General features: G+C 35.6%; 2 protein-coding genes across 4 annotated transcripts; both read left to right on the top strand.

The window, feature by feature from the left end:
* Nucleotides 1–1,147: 1,147 nt before the first annotated feature.
* LOC135635601 (transcription termination factor MTERF4, chloroplastic-like) lies at nucleotides 1,148–5,917 on the top strand. Its single transcript, XM_065146792.1, has 2 exons — nucleotides 1,148–2,490; nucleotides 5,547–5,917. The coding sequence occupies exon 1, from the start codon at nucleotides 1,289–1,291 to the stop codon at nucleotides 2,444–2,446; it is 1,158 nt and encodes a 385-aa protein (XP_065002864.1). The 5' UTR covers nucleotides 1,148–1,288; the 3' UTR covers nucleotides 2,447–2,490; nucleotides 5,547–5,917.
* A 4,667-nt stretch (nucleotides 5,918–10,584) lies between these two features.
* On the top strand, nucleotides 10,585–14,125 carry LOC103980312 (transcription termination factor MTERF15, mitochondrial-like). 3 transcript variants are annotated; one of them, XM_065147086.1, is made up of 3 exons: nucleotides 10,585–11,969; nucleotides 13,004–13,044; nucleotides 13,757–14,125. In XM_065147086.1, exon 1 carries the CDS (start codon nucleotides 10,786–10,788, stop codon nucleotides 11,938–11,940), a length of 1,155 nt encoding a protein of 384 aa, XP_065003158.1. In that variant the 5' UTR covers nucleotides 10,585–10,785; the 3' UTR covers nucleotides 11,941–11,969; nucleotides 13,004–13,044; nucleotides 13,757–14,125. The 3 variants fall into 3 exon arrangements, with proteins under 3 accessions (XP_065003158.1, XP_065003156.1, XP_065003157.1); XM_065147084.1 differs by having other exon boundaries at nucleotides 12,993–13,044; XM_065147085.1 differs by having other exon boundaries at nucleotides 10,585–11,997; nucleotides 12,993–13,044.
* The last annotated feature ends 1,001 nt before the right edge of the window (nucleotides 14,126–15,126 follow it).

Raw genomic sequence — 15,126 nt, 5'->3', positions numbered from 1 at the left:
ATTTTGATATACAAATTGAAAAGAGATTTTGAGTTACTTTGCATAAAGAGCCTACTAGATCAAGTATAAATCACAGAATAATTCTTCGATATTGAAAAATAATAAATATGATAAGAAGCCTTTATAAATGTGAGATATATTATGCAAACTATTTGATTCCGTAGAAGGATATTTATAACAATTGCAATTATATTAAATCAAATATAATCGATTCTAAATCAAAGGTAATCATTAGGGTGCACCTTCTTAATGATTATGGGATGAATGACTTTTTATTTTTAGTATGAACATGATCATCTAATGATTATTAATTTTTAGATAGAAATTGTCTTGGGCTTTGTTTCATAGATAGTATATGTTTGTAGCAATTCTCAGTAGCAAGGTAGTCGACGTGTTTCGAGTCTATGTCTATTCCTTATATGGTGAAAATCTATTAAATAGATTCTTAAGTGAACAATGAGTAGTTTTGTTATTCACATCATAAATAGTTGATGGTTTCGATGACATTAAAGATTATATGAATTTTTTATTGTTGACTTTAACTTGATAATTAGAGTAGCATATGTATTAATCCATCAAATTTTATGACGAATAAGTTATTTTCTAACATTCATTCATTTATATTAGGTCTTTTATAAAAAAAAATAATTTCTAGTATTATTTTTTTATCGATGAAATCCTCCATATTCATTTTTACTTAGGTATTTTTTATATAGACAAAAAACACTCTTATATTTTTAACTTATGTGACTTAATCATAGATATTATTTAAATAAATTATAATTTGATAATTAATTATAAAGTTTTTTTTAAAAAAATAGATATTAATCATCTTCGATACATATCTATTGGTTTTAAAATGATTAGCATAGCTTTTTATATTTTTTAAATTTTTTTTGATAATTAATTATCAATTTTTTAATAGCTGATCAAGTCATTTTTAATAGAAGATTAAGGGTATATTTTTGTTCTAACTATAAAAAATAAACCCAAGATAAAAAAATAATAGTGCAACTTTTTTCTAAAAGAACACCTTTTATTATCTTTAGTTGGCACGCAATAAAAGTTTTTTCTCCCCTCAACAAACTAAAAGTTGACGAATAAAAAAAAGACGCCTGCGGTCGCAGTAATCTCCGCCCGAAAAAAAAATGTCGAACACGGTAACGCACTTCTAGGGTTTAAGACGCAGGTACTTGGGCCTAAACGCGCTCCTCTATACGCAGCTACGCCACCTTCGCTAGGTTTTGGTAAAGAGAAGGAACCTACAAAGAAGAAGAAGAAGAAGACGATGACATTGATGAATAGGTCGCCCTACGTCTCTCTCTTGTCCAAAGCCCTTGCCTTCGTCCCTTGCTGTCGTCCGGCCGATGCTGCCCTGTTTCTCGCAACCCATTCTTATTCCGCCGCCTCCGGTGCACCAGAGAGCAGCCTTATGGCTGAATACCTGGTCAGCTCCTGTGGCTTCCATCCTGATCAGGCGGCCAAAGCCTCGAAGCTCCTTGGCCGCGTCGAATCCCGCCACCAGCCTGACTCCGTCCTTGGCTTATTTAAAAGCTACGGTTTTGACAACACCCAGGTGAAAAAGGTCATATCTGCAAACCCCCGGTTGCTTCTCCTCGACGTGGAGAAGACCCTGGCCCCAAAGTTCCGAGCTCTGCAGGATCTAGGCTTCTCCTGCTCCGACATCACCCACCTCGTCAGATCGAATAACGACGTCATCAGCGACAATTCCCAGACCATCTTGTCCAAGATCCAATTATGGCAAGACCTCCTCGGGTCCAACGACTTACTGATGAAGATATGGAAGAGAAACAGGTGGTTACTCGGGTGTAGCATCGAGAAGACAATCCAGCCTAACATTGAAATTCTAAGGGATTGCGGGATCACGGATCAGAAGCTCTCAATGATCCTACGGCATTATCCCCTCCTCATAACCCGGAATGCTGAAACCCTGAAGGCGTTAATCAGTCGTGTCGAGGGTTTGGGAGTACCCCGCACCTCGGGGATGTTCCTCGTGATCCTGAGTGTGCTCCAGAGCATCTCCGAGAAGAACTTCAAGGCTCACTTGGAGTTCTTCAAGGGCTTCGGGTGGTCCGAGGATGATTTCCTTGCTGCATTCAGAAAGTCTCCTACGTTTGTGCGATTTTCTTTAATGAGTTTGCAGAGGAAGATGGAGTTCTTGGTAAATGAAGCCGGATGTGCTCCATCTTATCTTGCACTTCGGCCAGATATTTTGTTGATGAGTTTGGAGAAAAGGTTGATGCCAAGGCATTGGATTGTGACAGGCCTGAAGTCTAGGGGAGTTTGCATCAGTAACCTTAGTATATTTTCATACATGAAATATCCAGAGAAAAAATTTCTGGAGAAGTTCGTCAACTGCTACAAGGAGTATCCAGAACTCATTGAGTTGTATAATGTAGCCCCCAAAAACAGAAATGCACTTTGATCGTGGAAATGCATAATGCATAGCACAAGCTTTTGTACCAGCAAGTTATGTTTCCAGGTTCCAATTTTCCACTATCTGCATAACATGATCTACAATTTGCAACCAAATAATTCCTGCTATTTACTTCGTTTTCTGTGAATGTAAGATGAGTTTGGATGCTTACATGTAGTAAGAAAATGAAGAATGTTGAGAAGATTTGTGATGATTTTGCCGATAGAGTTAATTGCTTGTTGATAATCACTTGTGTAGACGCCACATGGAATTGTTATTTTTGTCCCATTCGTTTTAAGTCTACTGGAAGATATCAGACTTATGTAGGTTATTGGACACGTGAAGTTTTGAATTGATTTAACAATGGATATTTGGTAATTTAGGTTTCGAGTTTTGGTTATTTTTTCAAATGATAAGAATTAGGATTCTTTTGGATGGTATGATAGGATGCTTTGGTGATTTTGAGCTGGATGATGAGGCTTTTGATTTAGGGCAAGGGTTGGTCACCTTTTATATAAATTTACTAAAGTCCCTCCTATTCAAAACCAAACCCAAAACCCGAAAAGGGAGATGAGGTTGGGTTTCAATTTTTTGTATATTTTGTTTATCAAACTTTGTTCTCTTTCTTAAGTGATTAGTTTGAACCACTTTTTTCCTCTTGCTGATCAGTCAATTCAGTTGAAATTTCTCTCTTTATAAATGCAAAACCTTAATGAATACCAGGTTGCCACCATGATAGTTTGCAGCTGACTGTCTTCTTGAGTATGAAGTTGTAACTCTTAGATTTATGAAGGAAACCACACTTTCCGTATTGACAATGTTTTGTTCTCAATTTAAGCACTGGAATATACAAGTTGTCCTTTACCAATTTAAGCATTTGAGTACGGGGGTGGTCTAAACTTCATGCACTTCAGCTCAGACAGGCCAACTCCATGTGGTCCGGCCTGTGAGACCAAGTTCCACGTGGCTTCCTAAGGTCCTGCCCATTAAGACTGCTAGGGACTGGTTTGCAATGTAATGAAGAAATGATTGTAAATTTCAAGGACTGAATTGTAAATCGATATAACTTTTTTGGACTCTGTATCCAATTTGGATGATCAATATAGTGTTAGGTGCCTCATAAAACCTAGATTCTCTGTATGCTGACATGATGAAATTTTAATATGCTGTTATTAGTTCATATTTCTTTTGGCAGTCAATTTTATATTGATGCGTCTATTATAGCCTATAATTGACGCATATTAATATTTGTTAGACGTGCCATGATGCATAAGCTGGACGCTTGAGCATGTGAAAGGATGTTGTTGCATGGTTGTGCAGCATGTTGATATACACATATATGGATGATTGAACAACATTGTCATTATTAGTAGGCAATTTTGAAAGGGATTAGTAGTCGTCAAACAAGCTTATAAGATATTCCTTGCAACTATAGAAAGACATATTTCTACTGTTTCCAGGCACCACTTGATCCTAGTAATGGACTAATAGCAGGGAATGATATGAATTTAGTCTATAATGAGGTTGCTTCATCCTGAGCAGTCGGACGAGTTCCGATGCAGCAAAGTGCATTGATGGATGTGCTTTTCTCATGATGAATTTGTGAGATCTTTTATTCTAATTTATTATATTTTTTCAATATTATTCTTATATTTAGCTGATTGCATGAGACACAACTAGATTTCTTGACGTCTTGTTTCTACTAAGATAATCCCTATCGATCTGAAAGTTATATATTTCAGATGATCCGTAGCTGGGGAGCTAAGGATTGAGAAGTGTTCGGTTCTAGCAATGTGAAGATTGTTATCTGAAATTTAATAAAAGTACAGTTAGATGTGTACGCCTGTAATAATGATGAGACTTGATGGGATGCATTTTCCATTATTGTCAATGAATATTATTATTGTGCTCTGTGCATTACTGATGTCTGGATCATAAGTTTACGGAGGGTGTGATCCTCTCATTTTTTGGGTTGGGTCATATTGAGTGTTCGTGTTCTCATCAATCAAAAGTGCTTGATTGTTAGCTCCATTTACAGGGTGTTTGGTGCAAAATAAGTGGATTAGCAGTGATCTCGGAAATTGCTATTTTAGTAGGTGTTACTGTCCAGAGGTTGTCTTGTATCAATCATAAATTGTTCTTATCAATAAAAAATACTTGGGTTGTTAGCTCCAATTGCAGAGTGTTTGGTGCAAAAGAAGTGGATTAACAAGGTTCTTGGAAATTGCTCTTTTAGTATGTGTTACCTTCCAGAGGTTGGCATCTGCAGTGTGCTAGTTTGATTACATTAGTAAGGATATGTGGAACAAATTGGAAAAGGAAATAAAATTCTAGGAGTTACTTTGCTAGGGAGAATTCAACCATTGCCAGCCTTCTGGTAATGAAAGAGAAATGAGACTTGCTGACTTCTTGTAGGCCAATTTCTCCCTTCCCAAAATGTATTTTGTTCGCTGTCAGATGACACCAATTTCAGCCTTCCTGAAATGTATTTTACCCACAGTCAGATTGAAGTCAAGATATTTCTAACAGTTAGAATCTTTGGTTATTTTTATGATATGTAGTTATACTGGTTTATGTACTATGAAAATCCACATTTCAACTTTTTTGGCTTTTGCTACTATATGTTTCTTTTGCATCCTTTGTTTGGTGTCTTATTTTTGTCAAAGCTGTAATAGCTATCAAACAAAAATGTGATCTGGAAGTCTTGTTAATATGTCAAATTATGCAGGTTGTTTTTATGTTGCAAACTTGTTCTTCAATCTGACAATAGAGCATATCTAAATTTATTGCCTAATGGCAACATGTAATCTCGAATTTGATTCCAGCCCTTGGTTCTCCAGATTCTTATATATGCTATTCTGTTGTAGTATAGCATGCTAGTCTCCTCCATTCGTCCGATTTTTAATATTTTGGTGTGTTCCTTTTCTTAAGACTTTGTTGTATTGTTGTCTCTGGACAAATACGTCAATATAACTTCCCTGAGGTATTGTAGCATGCTAATCTCCAGTAAATGTTGTATGTGTCCTAGTTCCAATCTTTTGCATTGTGCTTTTTCTTAGGTATTCATACATTATTGGCCTTGGAGAATTAACAGCAGTGTCTCTGGCAGGTAGGTACTTGGTTAAATTAAACTGAAGCACTGCTTACTCTTGTTGAGTTATCGGGATCAAGAGAAGTTTTAGATGACTTGCACCCTATCACATGTTGATCATCGTAGAGATGTTTTCCTAACAAAGGCTTGACTCGTTATCAGCGAAGAATTATACATGTACTGTACTGCCTCAGAACTAGCTGCTGGATAGGGTCAGGTTCTTTCAGTAGGAAAAGACTGATGCTCTTTGCAAGGCTTGATACTTTTTGTGGGGGATTTTGTCTCTAAAAGGACTGAGATCCTTTCAACTTGTAGAACTATATATGTTCTAGGATTTTATGCCCTCTAAAATTGCTCGCTAAACAAGATCAATTTATTTTTTCTCATTATTATCAGGTTTTGTTGGTAATGCGGTATCATCCCTGCTTCCCGAATTTAAGATTTCTGATAGGTGAGATGTTGAATCTGCTCTTTTTTTTCCTCGCATCATTTCCTGGGTATGGAACCTGTGTTTAGTGATTTTGAGACAGTTCTTATAATCTAATTTAAACTGTAATGTGCACTACAAATTGTCATATCATTTTGATCTTTTAGAAGACAAATGGATTCAAGAGCAAGAATCAAATTCAAATGAATTCAACATAGAAACTGCTTAACTCACAAGATTTAGAGGCGAGGGATATTTGAGTATACCTTTCACCCCCCTAAATTTTTGAGACATTATGGCATGCTATTATTGTTATTGATGTATGTTCTAATATACTTTAGACCAAGAAATGATGTAGATCTGACTTCTGAGCATAAATTTTTGTAATTAGATCAAACCAAGATATCTTGTTTTACATCAAATGAAACTAAACTTTCTTTTAAATTTGTTTCCACCATATTGATGGTGATCAAGTGAAGTATGATGTGGAATTTAAACTTTAAAGACTGATGTACACAGCACAGCTGCTCATTTGACGACTTATCAGTTGTTATTTATGAAAACATAGATATTGGTCCTGTCTGTAGTCATATCATTTTTCTTATACTCATCATTGTTGAGAATATATAACCAAAATGTCCATATTCTCACCATCCTTTTGTTTTTCCAAAAGAAAAGATAGAAGGAAGAAACAGGAAGAAAACTGCAATGCCTTCTACATTGAATCTAATGATCTTTAAGAAAAGATAAAAAGATAGATTCTGGAGATGAAAGCATCCAAATTCTAGCTAACTAGATTTTATGCCCAGATTCTTTTCCCCTTCTTTTGCACCTATGAGATGCAAACGAAGGTCAAATGGCATTCATTTCTTCACCGGATTTAGTGTTTGCAGCCATATTTTGCAGACACCAAATGGAATTTTTGGTCATAGGCATATATTCATGCTCGTTGTTAGGTAAACAGGAGTTGGGAAGAGGGGAACTCTCTGATGCTGCAAAAGCTCTCTTTTATTTTTTTTATTTTATTATTATTATTATTATTATTATTATTATTATTATTATTATTTTCCTAAATGATGTCTCACGTTTCTCCCTTCTATTTTGAATAATACCGAAAGTATCTCTTACCGGTCTCAATGTAATTTTTCCCACTAATTTCATGGATACCTTTTAGGCCGATCTATAGGTGTGTGAATCCAAGTTGGTTGATTGGTTTTGTACAGTAGCATGATCTGATTCATCTGAGGATCAAAAATTAATTTTTATAGTATTTTGATCATTACAATAAAAATATTGTAAATGACCCAAATAGACTCCTAACCTCGGTCAAACCAACTATATGTGTAATGATCTACAATCAATGATAATCAAAGATGAACAATTGAAAAATACTATTTTTCAATGGCTTTACACCTTACAACAACACTATAATGTTATTTAAAAATACTATAACCAAGAAATCCAAACACACTAGAAACAATTTGATATATGTATTTATAATAATTTAATAATAATATCATCCAAATAGGAGTAAAAAATTAGTCTATTATAATGTTTTTATTAGCCATCATAAGAAAAATATTGTAAAGCATACCGTAAATAAACTCAACCTCAATCAAACTAATTACAAGCCTATAATGTCTAGCCTCTTATAATGTTTCGATCATCACAACAAAAATACTATAAAATCTACTTGAAAATATTATAAATAATCTAAATGGACTCCCAACTTTAAATGATCAAATCTATCTATTTAGACTAGTGCACCACTTGGATCAATATGCTCATGTTGGAGAAAAAAAAAAAAGAAAAAATATTTACAATTTTTTCAAAAAGCAAAATGTGATGGTTTTTCATAAAATCGTTCAAGTTTTTCATGAGATCTTCCACATAGGAATAAAGAACGAGTACTTTTCTTTTGTAAGATCACGGTGTTTATTGTTCTAACATGTTATGACATGTACAGACTCTTTTCCCAAGCTGGTATAATAATTTGTGGAACTAATTACCAGTAAATCAGTAATGATATCTGACAACTGAAATTTGGTTTTGATGCATGCACACAACTCCATCAAATGCATATCAAAGCATACACATTTCAACCCTTTCCATCATTTTCATTATAGAAACTAAAACTTAGCTCTTTTTATTCTGTGCTAGTCAGTTTAATCTCATCACCACAATGCTCCAACTCAGTGCATAGTTTAGAATGCTAACTTTATGATCAGTCTTTACATCAGTACAACTCAGTCAGGTTTCTTGGGTTAACGAAGTGCACTGATGATCCTTTGTCTGTATAGTTCTTACCTTTCGAACTTGACTTTATTAAATGTAAATAGCCAAAGATCTTAAAAGAGTGATCTGTCACAAGATATTGTATAGGTATGAAGAACTCCAAAAGGTACTTGTTTTGTCTGCAACTTGGAATATCACAATATTCTAGTGGAAAATCATGGGAACTTATTTGGAACTCTCTTAAGCATATGATATATCAACTTATATTTTGTCTTTTATCTTCCTCCACTTCGATCAGACAACACACTAGAGATCACACATACAGTAATCTACTAATCCAAACGAAGTGGTAAATCTGATAAGATAGCCATAATAAGGTCATGCGAGTTTCTCTTGGAATCTTATCTAAACTGAGTGTAAGTATTGCGCATGGGGATGATTGTGTTGGATTACCCCACCTCCAATCTCCTAGCTCACATAGATTTATCCGATCGTCTCCTTTGCAAAATGCCATGGTTGGCTTCCATTCTTTTAACTCCTGCTCTTACTTTACTACTGCAGTTGAATTCGTCTTACTTCATTGGCAAAATATGAGTTCAGCATTGGTACTTCGAATCAAGATAAAATATAAGCACTCATTTACCAATTCTTCACTCGATTTTGCTCAAGTTTTAGTTTTAGTTATGTTCCGCTGTCTTTCTCTACCGCCAAAATCTTCACTTTAACTTGTTGGGGTTCTTTTAACATATCAAATATGAATCAAACAATTGTTTTATAGAATCAAAACCGAATAGATCCAAAATAATGGATTAAGAATGTTTTCATAAAACTTATTTAATCCACTATAATATGCATGAAATCCTACGATGATTGATAAACATATTAACACGGAAGCGTACCTGATGAATCCATTAGAGTATTTTCTGAATTGATCGGTGATTTGGTCTTCCAATTACAGAGTACCTTTTGAACTTTAGATTTCTCCTTGACGGGTGAAGAGAAACTTCATTTGATACTACAACCGGAGACCATAACCTTATTTATAGTCGTCATAACTGATGAATCTACAATTATGATTATATTCATAATTGATGAATCTGTAATTATGCTTCCAGAGTTTCATATTCCTAACTTATCTCGTCATTAAGTTAGGAACATGATGGTATCCACACAATTAATTTTCATAACAATTATGCCCTTTAGCCAAATAATTTTACTTTAATTAGATTACTTTAATTTTGGCTAATTAAAAATAATGTCTTTAACACATTTAATTATACATGACTCTTTAAAATTCTAACATAACTTAGACAAAGAAATAGTTTTTAAGGTACCATTTTGCATGGCTTTTTGGGACAACATAGAAACAGGACAGGGTCCCAAGAGTGGTCTTTTGTTCTGTTTGCCGTTAGCTTTTGAAGTGTAATGATGATTATTGCAGAGAGATGTACAGGGTAGAATGAAGAGGGAAAGAGGGCACTAAGCATAAAATCTGTAATATATTATATGTTAATTTTAATATTAGGATTGAAATCAAATAACATAGATTAGATTTATGATGAATATCTTTTGATATCATCTGAAAAGATCTCTATCTGATCTATAGGAGCACCGTCCTCGTATCCGAATGTCGTAGAGATGTTGATGGTGTCACAAGTACCATCGACCGAAAAGTCAGCACGGTTGATCAATCGCCGAAAGTGAAAGCTCACATGGGTACCTCTTCCTGGCTGACGTGGGCGACTTAGTAAGGTGAGACTAAATAGATGGTTCAATCGAAAGTCGTTCTATTGGCGATTACCCGATTTGGGATGATAGGGTAGGCGATCTAGAGTCTTCCTAGTTGCGAGGTTCCTCCCTCATGCTAGATCGTCCGTGTGTGGTGAAGGGTTATCTCATGGTTGCGTGGTTGTGTCCTGACAGTGGGGTCGCATCCTAATTGTCAACGATCCTACATAACAAGGCAACATCGAGGATTGTTTGGCATAGTCTCTATGATGCTTAAGTCAACATTGGGGAGAAAACAATAATGTAAACTATATGACTAGGTTAGTATGTAAACTATATGCTTAAGTCAACAAGGGAGAAAACAATATTATGCATTTGGGTTGAAGAATTCAAATATAAGCTTCAAAACCGCCCTCAACGACTTCCTAAGAAATAAAAACAGACATAAATGTTTAAGAAAATGTCTGCTGTTGATATTAGCAGTCTCCACTTGATATTTATGAGAAGATTCTTAGTAAGTTGAAAGTTGTGAAATGCCCACAGCAAGACGAAACGTAAGTGTTTGCTTAATTTTACATAAAGTGACATGTTGTTTCGGATGGAAATTGCAATAAAACCTGACAAAGAAATACAAATCGGATTAGTTTTTTTTTTATGTTGGCACACAATAAAACCTGTCGACGGAAAAAAGAGGCCTGCGGTCGCAGAAATCTCCGACCGAACAAAAGAGTTCCTCGGACACAGTGACGCAGTTCTAGGGTTTCGGATGCAGGTACTTCCGGCCAGTTTCCTCCAGACGCAGCAACACCACCATCGCTAGGTTTTGGTGAAGAGAAGGAACATACAAAGAAGGAGAAGTAGACGACGATGACGTTGATGAATAGGTCGCTGTACGTCTCTCTCTTGTTCAAAGCCCTCACCTTCATCCCTCGCCGTCGCCCGACCGATGCTGCCGTTTTTCTCTCAACCCATTCTTATTCCGCCGCCTCCAGGGCTCCACAAAGCAACCTCATGGCTGAATACCTGGTCAGCTCCTGTGGCTTCGATCCGGATGAGGCGGCCAAGGCCTCGAAGCTCCTTGGCCGCATCGAATCCCGCCACCAGCCTGACTCCGTCCTTGGCTTATTTAAAAGCTACGGTTTTGACGACACCCAGGTGAAAAAGGTCATTTCTGCAAACCCCCGGTGGCTTCTCCTCGACGTGGAGAAGACCCTGGCCCCAAAGTTCCGAGCTTTGCAGGATCTGGGCTTCTCCTGCTCCGACATCACCCACCTCGTCATATCGAATAACCACGCCATCAGCTACAAATCCCAGACCATCTTGTCCAAGATCCAATTATGGCAAGGCCTCCTCGGGTCCAACGACTTACTGGTGAAGGTATGCAAGAAACACAGGTGGTTTCTCGGGTATAGCATCGAGAAGACGATCCAGCCTAACATTGAAATTCTAAGGGATTGCGGGATCACGGATCAGAAGCTCTCAATGATCCTTCGGTACCGCCCACTCCTCGGAACCCTTAAGGCTGAAACCCTGAAGGCGTTAATCAGTCGTGTCGAGGGTTTGGGAGTAGCTCGCACCTCAGGGATGTTCCTCCACACCCTGAATGCGCTCAAAAGCGTCTCCGAGAAGAACTTCAAGGCTCACTTGGAGTTCTTCGAGGGTTTCGGGTGGTCCAAGGATGATTTCCTTGCTGCATTCAGAAAGGCTCCTTCTCTTGTGGGATTTTCTTTAAAGAGTTTGCAGAGAAAGATGGAGTTCTTGGTAAATGAAACCAGATGCGCTCCGTCTTATCTTGCACGGCGGCCACAGATTTTGTCGATGAGTTTGGAGAAAAGGTTGATTCCAAGATATCGGATATTGACGGTCCTGAAGTCAAGGGGAGTTCACATCGGTAACCACCAAATGATCACATACATGTTATATCCAGAGAAGAAATTTCTGAAGTTTGTCATCCGCCACACTGAGTTTCCAGAATTCATTGAATTGTATAATGTAGCCCCAAAAAACAGAACTGCTCTTTGATTCTGCAAGTGCATAATGCATGGTGCAAGGTATTGTGCCAGCAAGTTGTGTTTCCAGGTTCTAATTTTCCACTCTGCATAACTGTTTGCATCCATGTAGTGTGATTCCTGCCATTCAACTTTAATCTGCAGTTTGCAACCAAACAATTCCTGCCATTTACTTTTGATCTTTGTGAATGTTAGATGAACTTGGATGCACACATGTAGCAAGAAAATGAAGAATGATGAGAAGATTTGCAATGATATTGTCGATATAGTTAATTGCTTGTTGATAATCACTTTCTATAGATGTGGTTGTTATTCTTGTCTTGTTCATTTTAAGTCTACTGGAAGATATCAGACTTATGTAGGTTGTTCGTCACCTAAATGTTTTAATTGATTTGGCTATAGATATTTGGTAATTTAGGGTTTGAGTTTTGGTTAATTTTCGAAATGACAAGAAGTAGGATTCTTTTGGATGACTGGGTAGGATGCTTAGGTGATTTTGAGGTGGAGGATGAGGCTTTTGATTTAGGGTAAGGTTCGGTCACCTTTTATATAACTTTGCTACTCTCCTGTCCAAATCCAAAACCCATAAAAGAGAAACGATGTTGAGTATCATCCTCTTTTTGTGTATTTTGTTTGTCAAATTTTGTTCTCTTTCTTAATTGATTAGTTTGATGAACAAGATTGACAGCATTAGTAGGCAGTTTCGAATGGGATTAGTAGTCTTCCAACATGATGATAAGTGATTGTGGACATGTTTCTACTGTTGTGTGTGGTGCACTATTCCATTCTAGTAATGAAGTAATAACTTGGAATGTGATATGAATTGAGTTCTTAGCCTATAAGGAGCTTGTTTTGTCCCGAGTGGTCGGACAAGTTCTGTTACAGCTAAGCGCATTGCTGGCTGTGCTTTTCTCATGATGAACTTATGAGATCTTCTATTCCAGTTTATGCTTGCCTTTTCATATTATGATTCTTATAAGCTGATTGCATGACACATGATTATATTTCTTGATGTCCTGTTTCTACTAAGATAATCCCTATCGAGCTGAAAATTACATATTTCAGATGGTCCATAGCTTGGGAGCTAAGGATTGAAGAAGTGTTCTGTTCCGGCAAGGTGAAATCCTTAGCTGATTATCTAATAAAATTATAGATAGACGTTTGCTATATTAATAATGATGAGACTTGATGGGGTGTTTTTTCAATTGTTGGCAATGAGTATTATTATTTTCAATTGAATGCGATATGTTATGATGTTGTAGTATTCTGCATTTGGTGCATTTATCAAATTATTTTATTTGCAGGATACTTCTATTATAGTTACAAAACAAATATGCACCAATTGTTAAAAGTATCGGCATAAAAATAAGAAATTACTAAAGATCCTTCGTGATCATAGACTTGAACATCTTATCACCTTAATCCTCAATGAAATTAATGTCCAAAGGCTTAAATTAATGTCCAAAGGCTTTATTGGTTAAAAATCTATCAAGTTTTAAAATATAGCCCATATTTTTTTAGAAACACAATTTACTTAAAAGGAAAATATAACATCTGATATAAGTGATGAAAAATTGATATTCCCAAATTGTCTCAACACAAAATGGATGAACATTTATCACAATGAAGGTGATTTTACTGACAGAGAGATGATCGATGCTTATTAGTCTATATTTGTCATAATGTAATGTTAATGGGACATAAATTTTGGCCATCAATGTTTATGTAAAGTTGGTTTCAAGTTTGTGACGTATATTTATGTTATGTTATTAATAATGATTACTTTGTAATGAATTAAGAACTAATATATTTTTTGTTTTGAACTGTAGGAAGTATATTATGCATTTGGGTTGAAGAATTCAAATATAAGCTTCAAAACCGCCCTCAACGACTTCCTAAGAAATACTTTTGTCACAAAGAACATTGGCATATGGTGATTCATAGATCTTCAAAAGAATGTCTATTTCCATTGTATCTCTCTCTCCCTCTCCCTCTCCCTCTCCCTTCCTCTCTCTCTCTCTCTCCCCCACCCCAAAAAACTGCATTCAGACAGTTTAAAATCAGTGGTAAGTGTAACTTGGAATTAGTTGGTGAATTATATTTATTTCTGGCATTGACTATTTATTTATTTGAAAACAGATATAAATGTTTAAGAAAATGTCTGCTGTTGATTTTAGCAGTCTCCACCTTGATATTTATGAGAAGATTCTTAGTAAGGGTGGAAGTTGAAAGTTGTGAATTGCCCACAGCAAGACGAATCGTAAGTGTTTGCTTAATTTATTTTGATGATTCATCGTGGTGATTTTACTAATTGATTAACACATTTTCTAGCACTGACTGACTGTATTCATGATAAGATATATGGATCACTTATTGATGTACAAAGAAATAAATTTCACATAAAGCAACATGTTGTTTTGGATGGAAATTGCAAATGCTATATTGAATGAAGTTCATTTTGTCACAATTTAAGAGAATTGATTGTGATAATATGATAGTTCTGCTCATTAGATATGAGAATTTATAATTGTATGTTGTTGTAAATGTAGAATGTGGGCTACTACAATTGTATTATGATGTGTATGCATATTCGTATGGTATATAATTATATGTCATTGTTGTGAAAGTTGAATTATATATCTCTGGTATGCGAGTACTAGGATGTTTACTAAAATATGCACATATGTTTTATGTATGTATGTGTAGGTGTATGTGTATGTGTATGTGTATGTGTATGTGTATGTGTATCATTGTTATGAAAATTGAATGATATGTCTTTGGTGTGTCACTACTGTAATATGTATTGTGATATGTACGCTTGTTCCTATTGTATGCAATTGTTTGTTATTGTTCTGAAAGTTGAATGGTATTTCTTTGTTGTGTTGCTAATATGATGTGTACTGTATACGAAATTTGCTAAATATTTCTTTTATGTAAAAGTGATATTTGAAAAGTATTTATATCATATATAAATGTTGGGTCAACTTCAACCAAACCAATAGGTACTTTTGGATCACCTTTAACAAAAGCAACTCAAACTTTAATGAAACATGATATCAAGATAATTAACAATATATTTTCCATTTTTTCAAGGATTTTATGAAATTCAATTATCAAAATTATGGATTTTTTGTGTATGTTCTATGAATAAATGTAACCTAATTCAATTTTGATTGTACTCGGGTCAGATTCAGCCAAA

The sequence above is a fragment of the Musa acuminata genome, chromosome BXJ3-4, assembly GCF_036884655.1.
Source record: "Musa acuminata AAA Group cultivar baxijiao chromosome BXJ3-4, Cavendish_Baxijiao_AAA, whole genome shotgun sequence".
In the NCBI taxonomy this organism is placed as follows: Eukaryota; Viridiplantae; Streptophyta; class Magnoliopsida; order Zingiberales; family Musaceae; genus Musa; species Musa acuminata.
This window is presented reverse-complemented; position numbering and strand designations above follow the sequence as displayed.

Excerpts from the sequence above, each read along its gene's own strand:
- LOC135635601 (XM_065146792.1), top strand. The coding sequence starts at position 1,289 with ATGACATTGATGAATAGGTCGCCCTACGTCTCTCTCTTGTCCAAAGCC.
- LOC103980312 (XM_065147086.1), top strand. The coding sequence starts at position 10,786 with ATGACGTTGATGAATAGGTCGCTGTACGTCTCTCTCTTGTTCAAAGCC.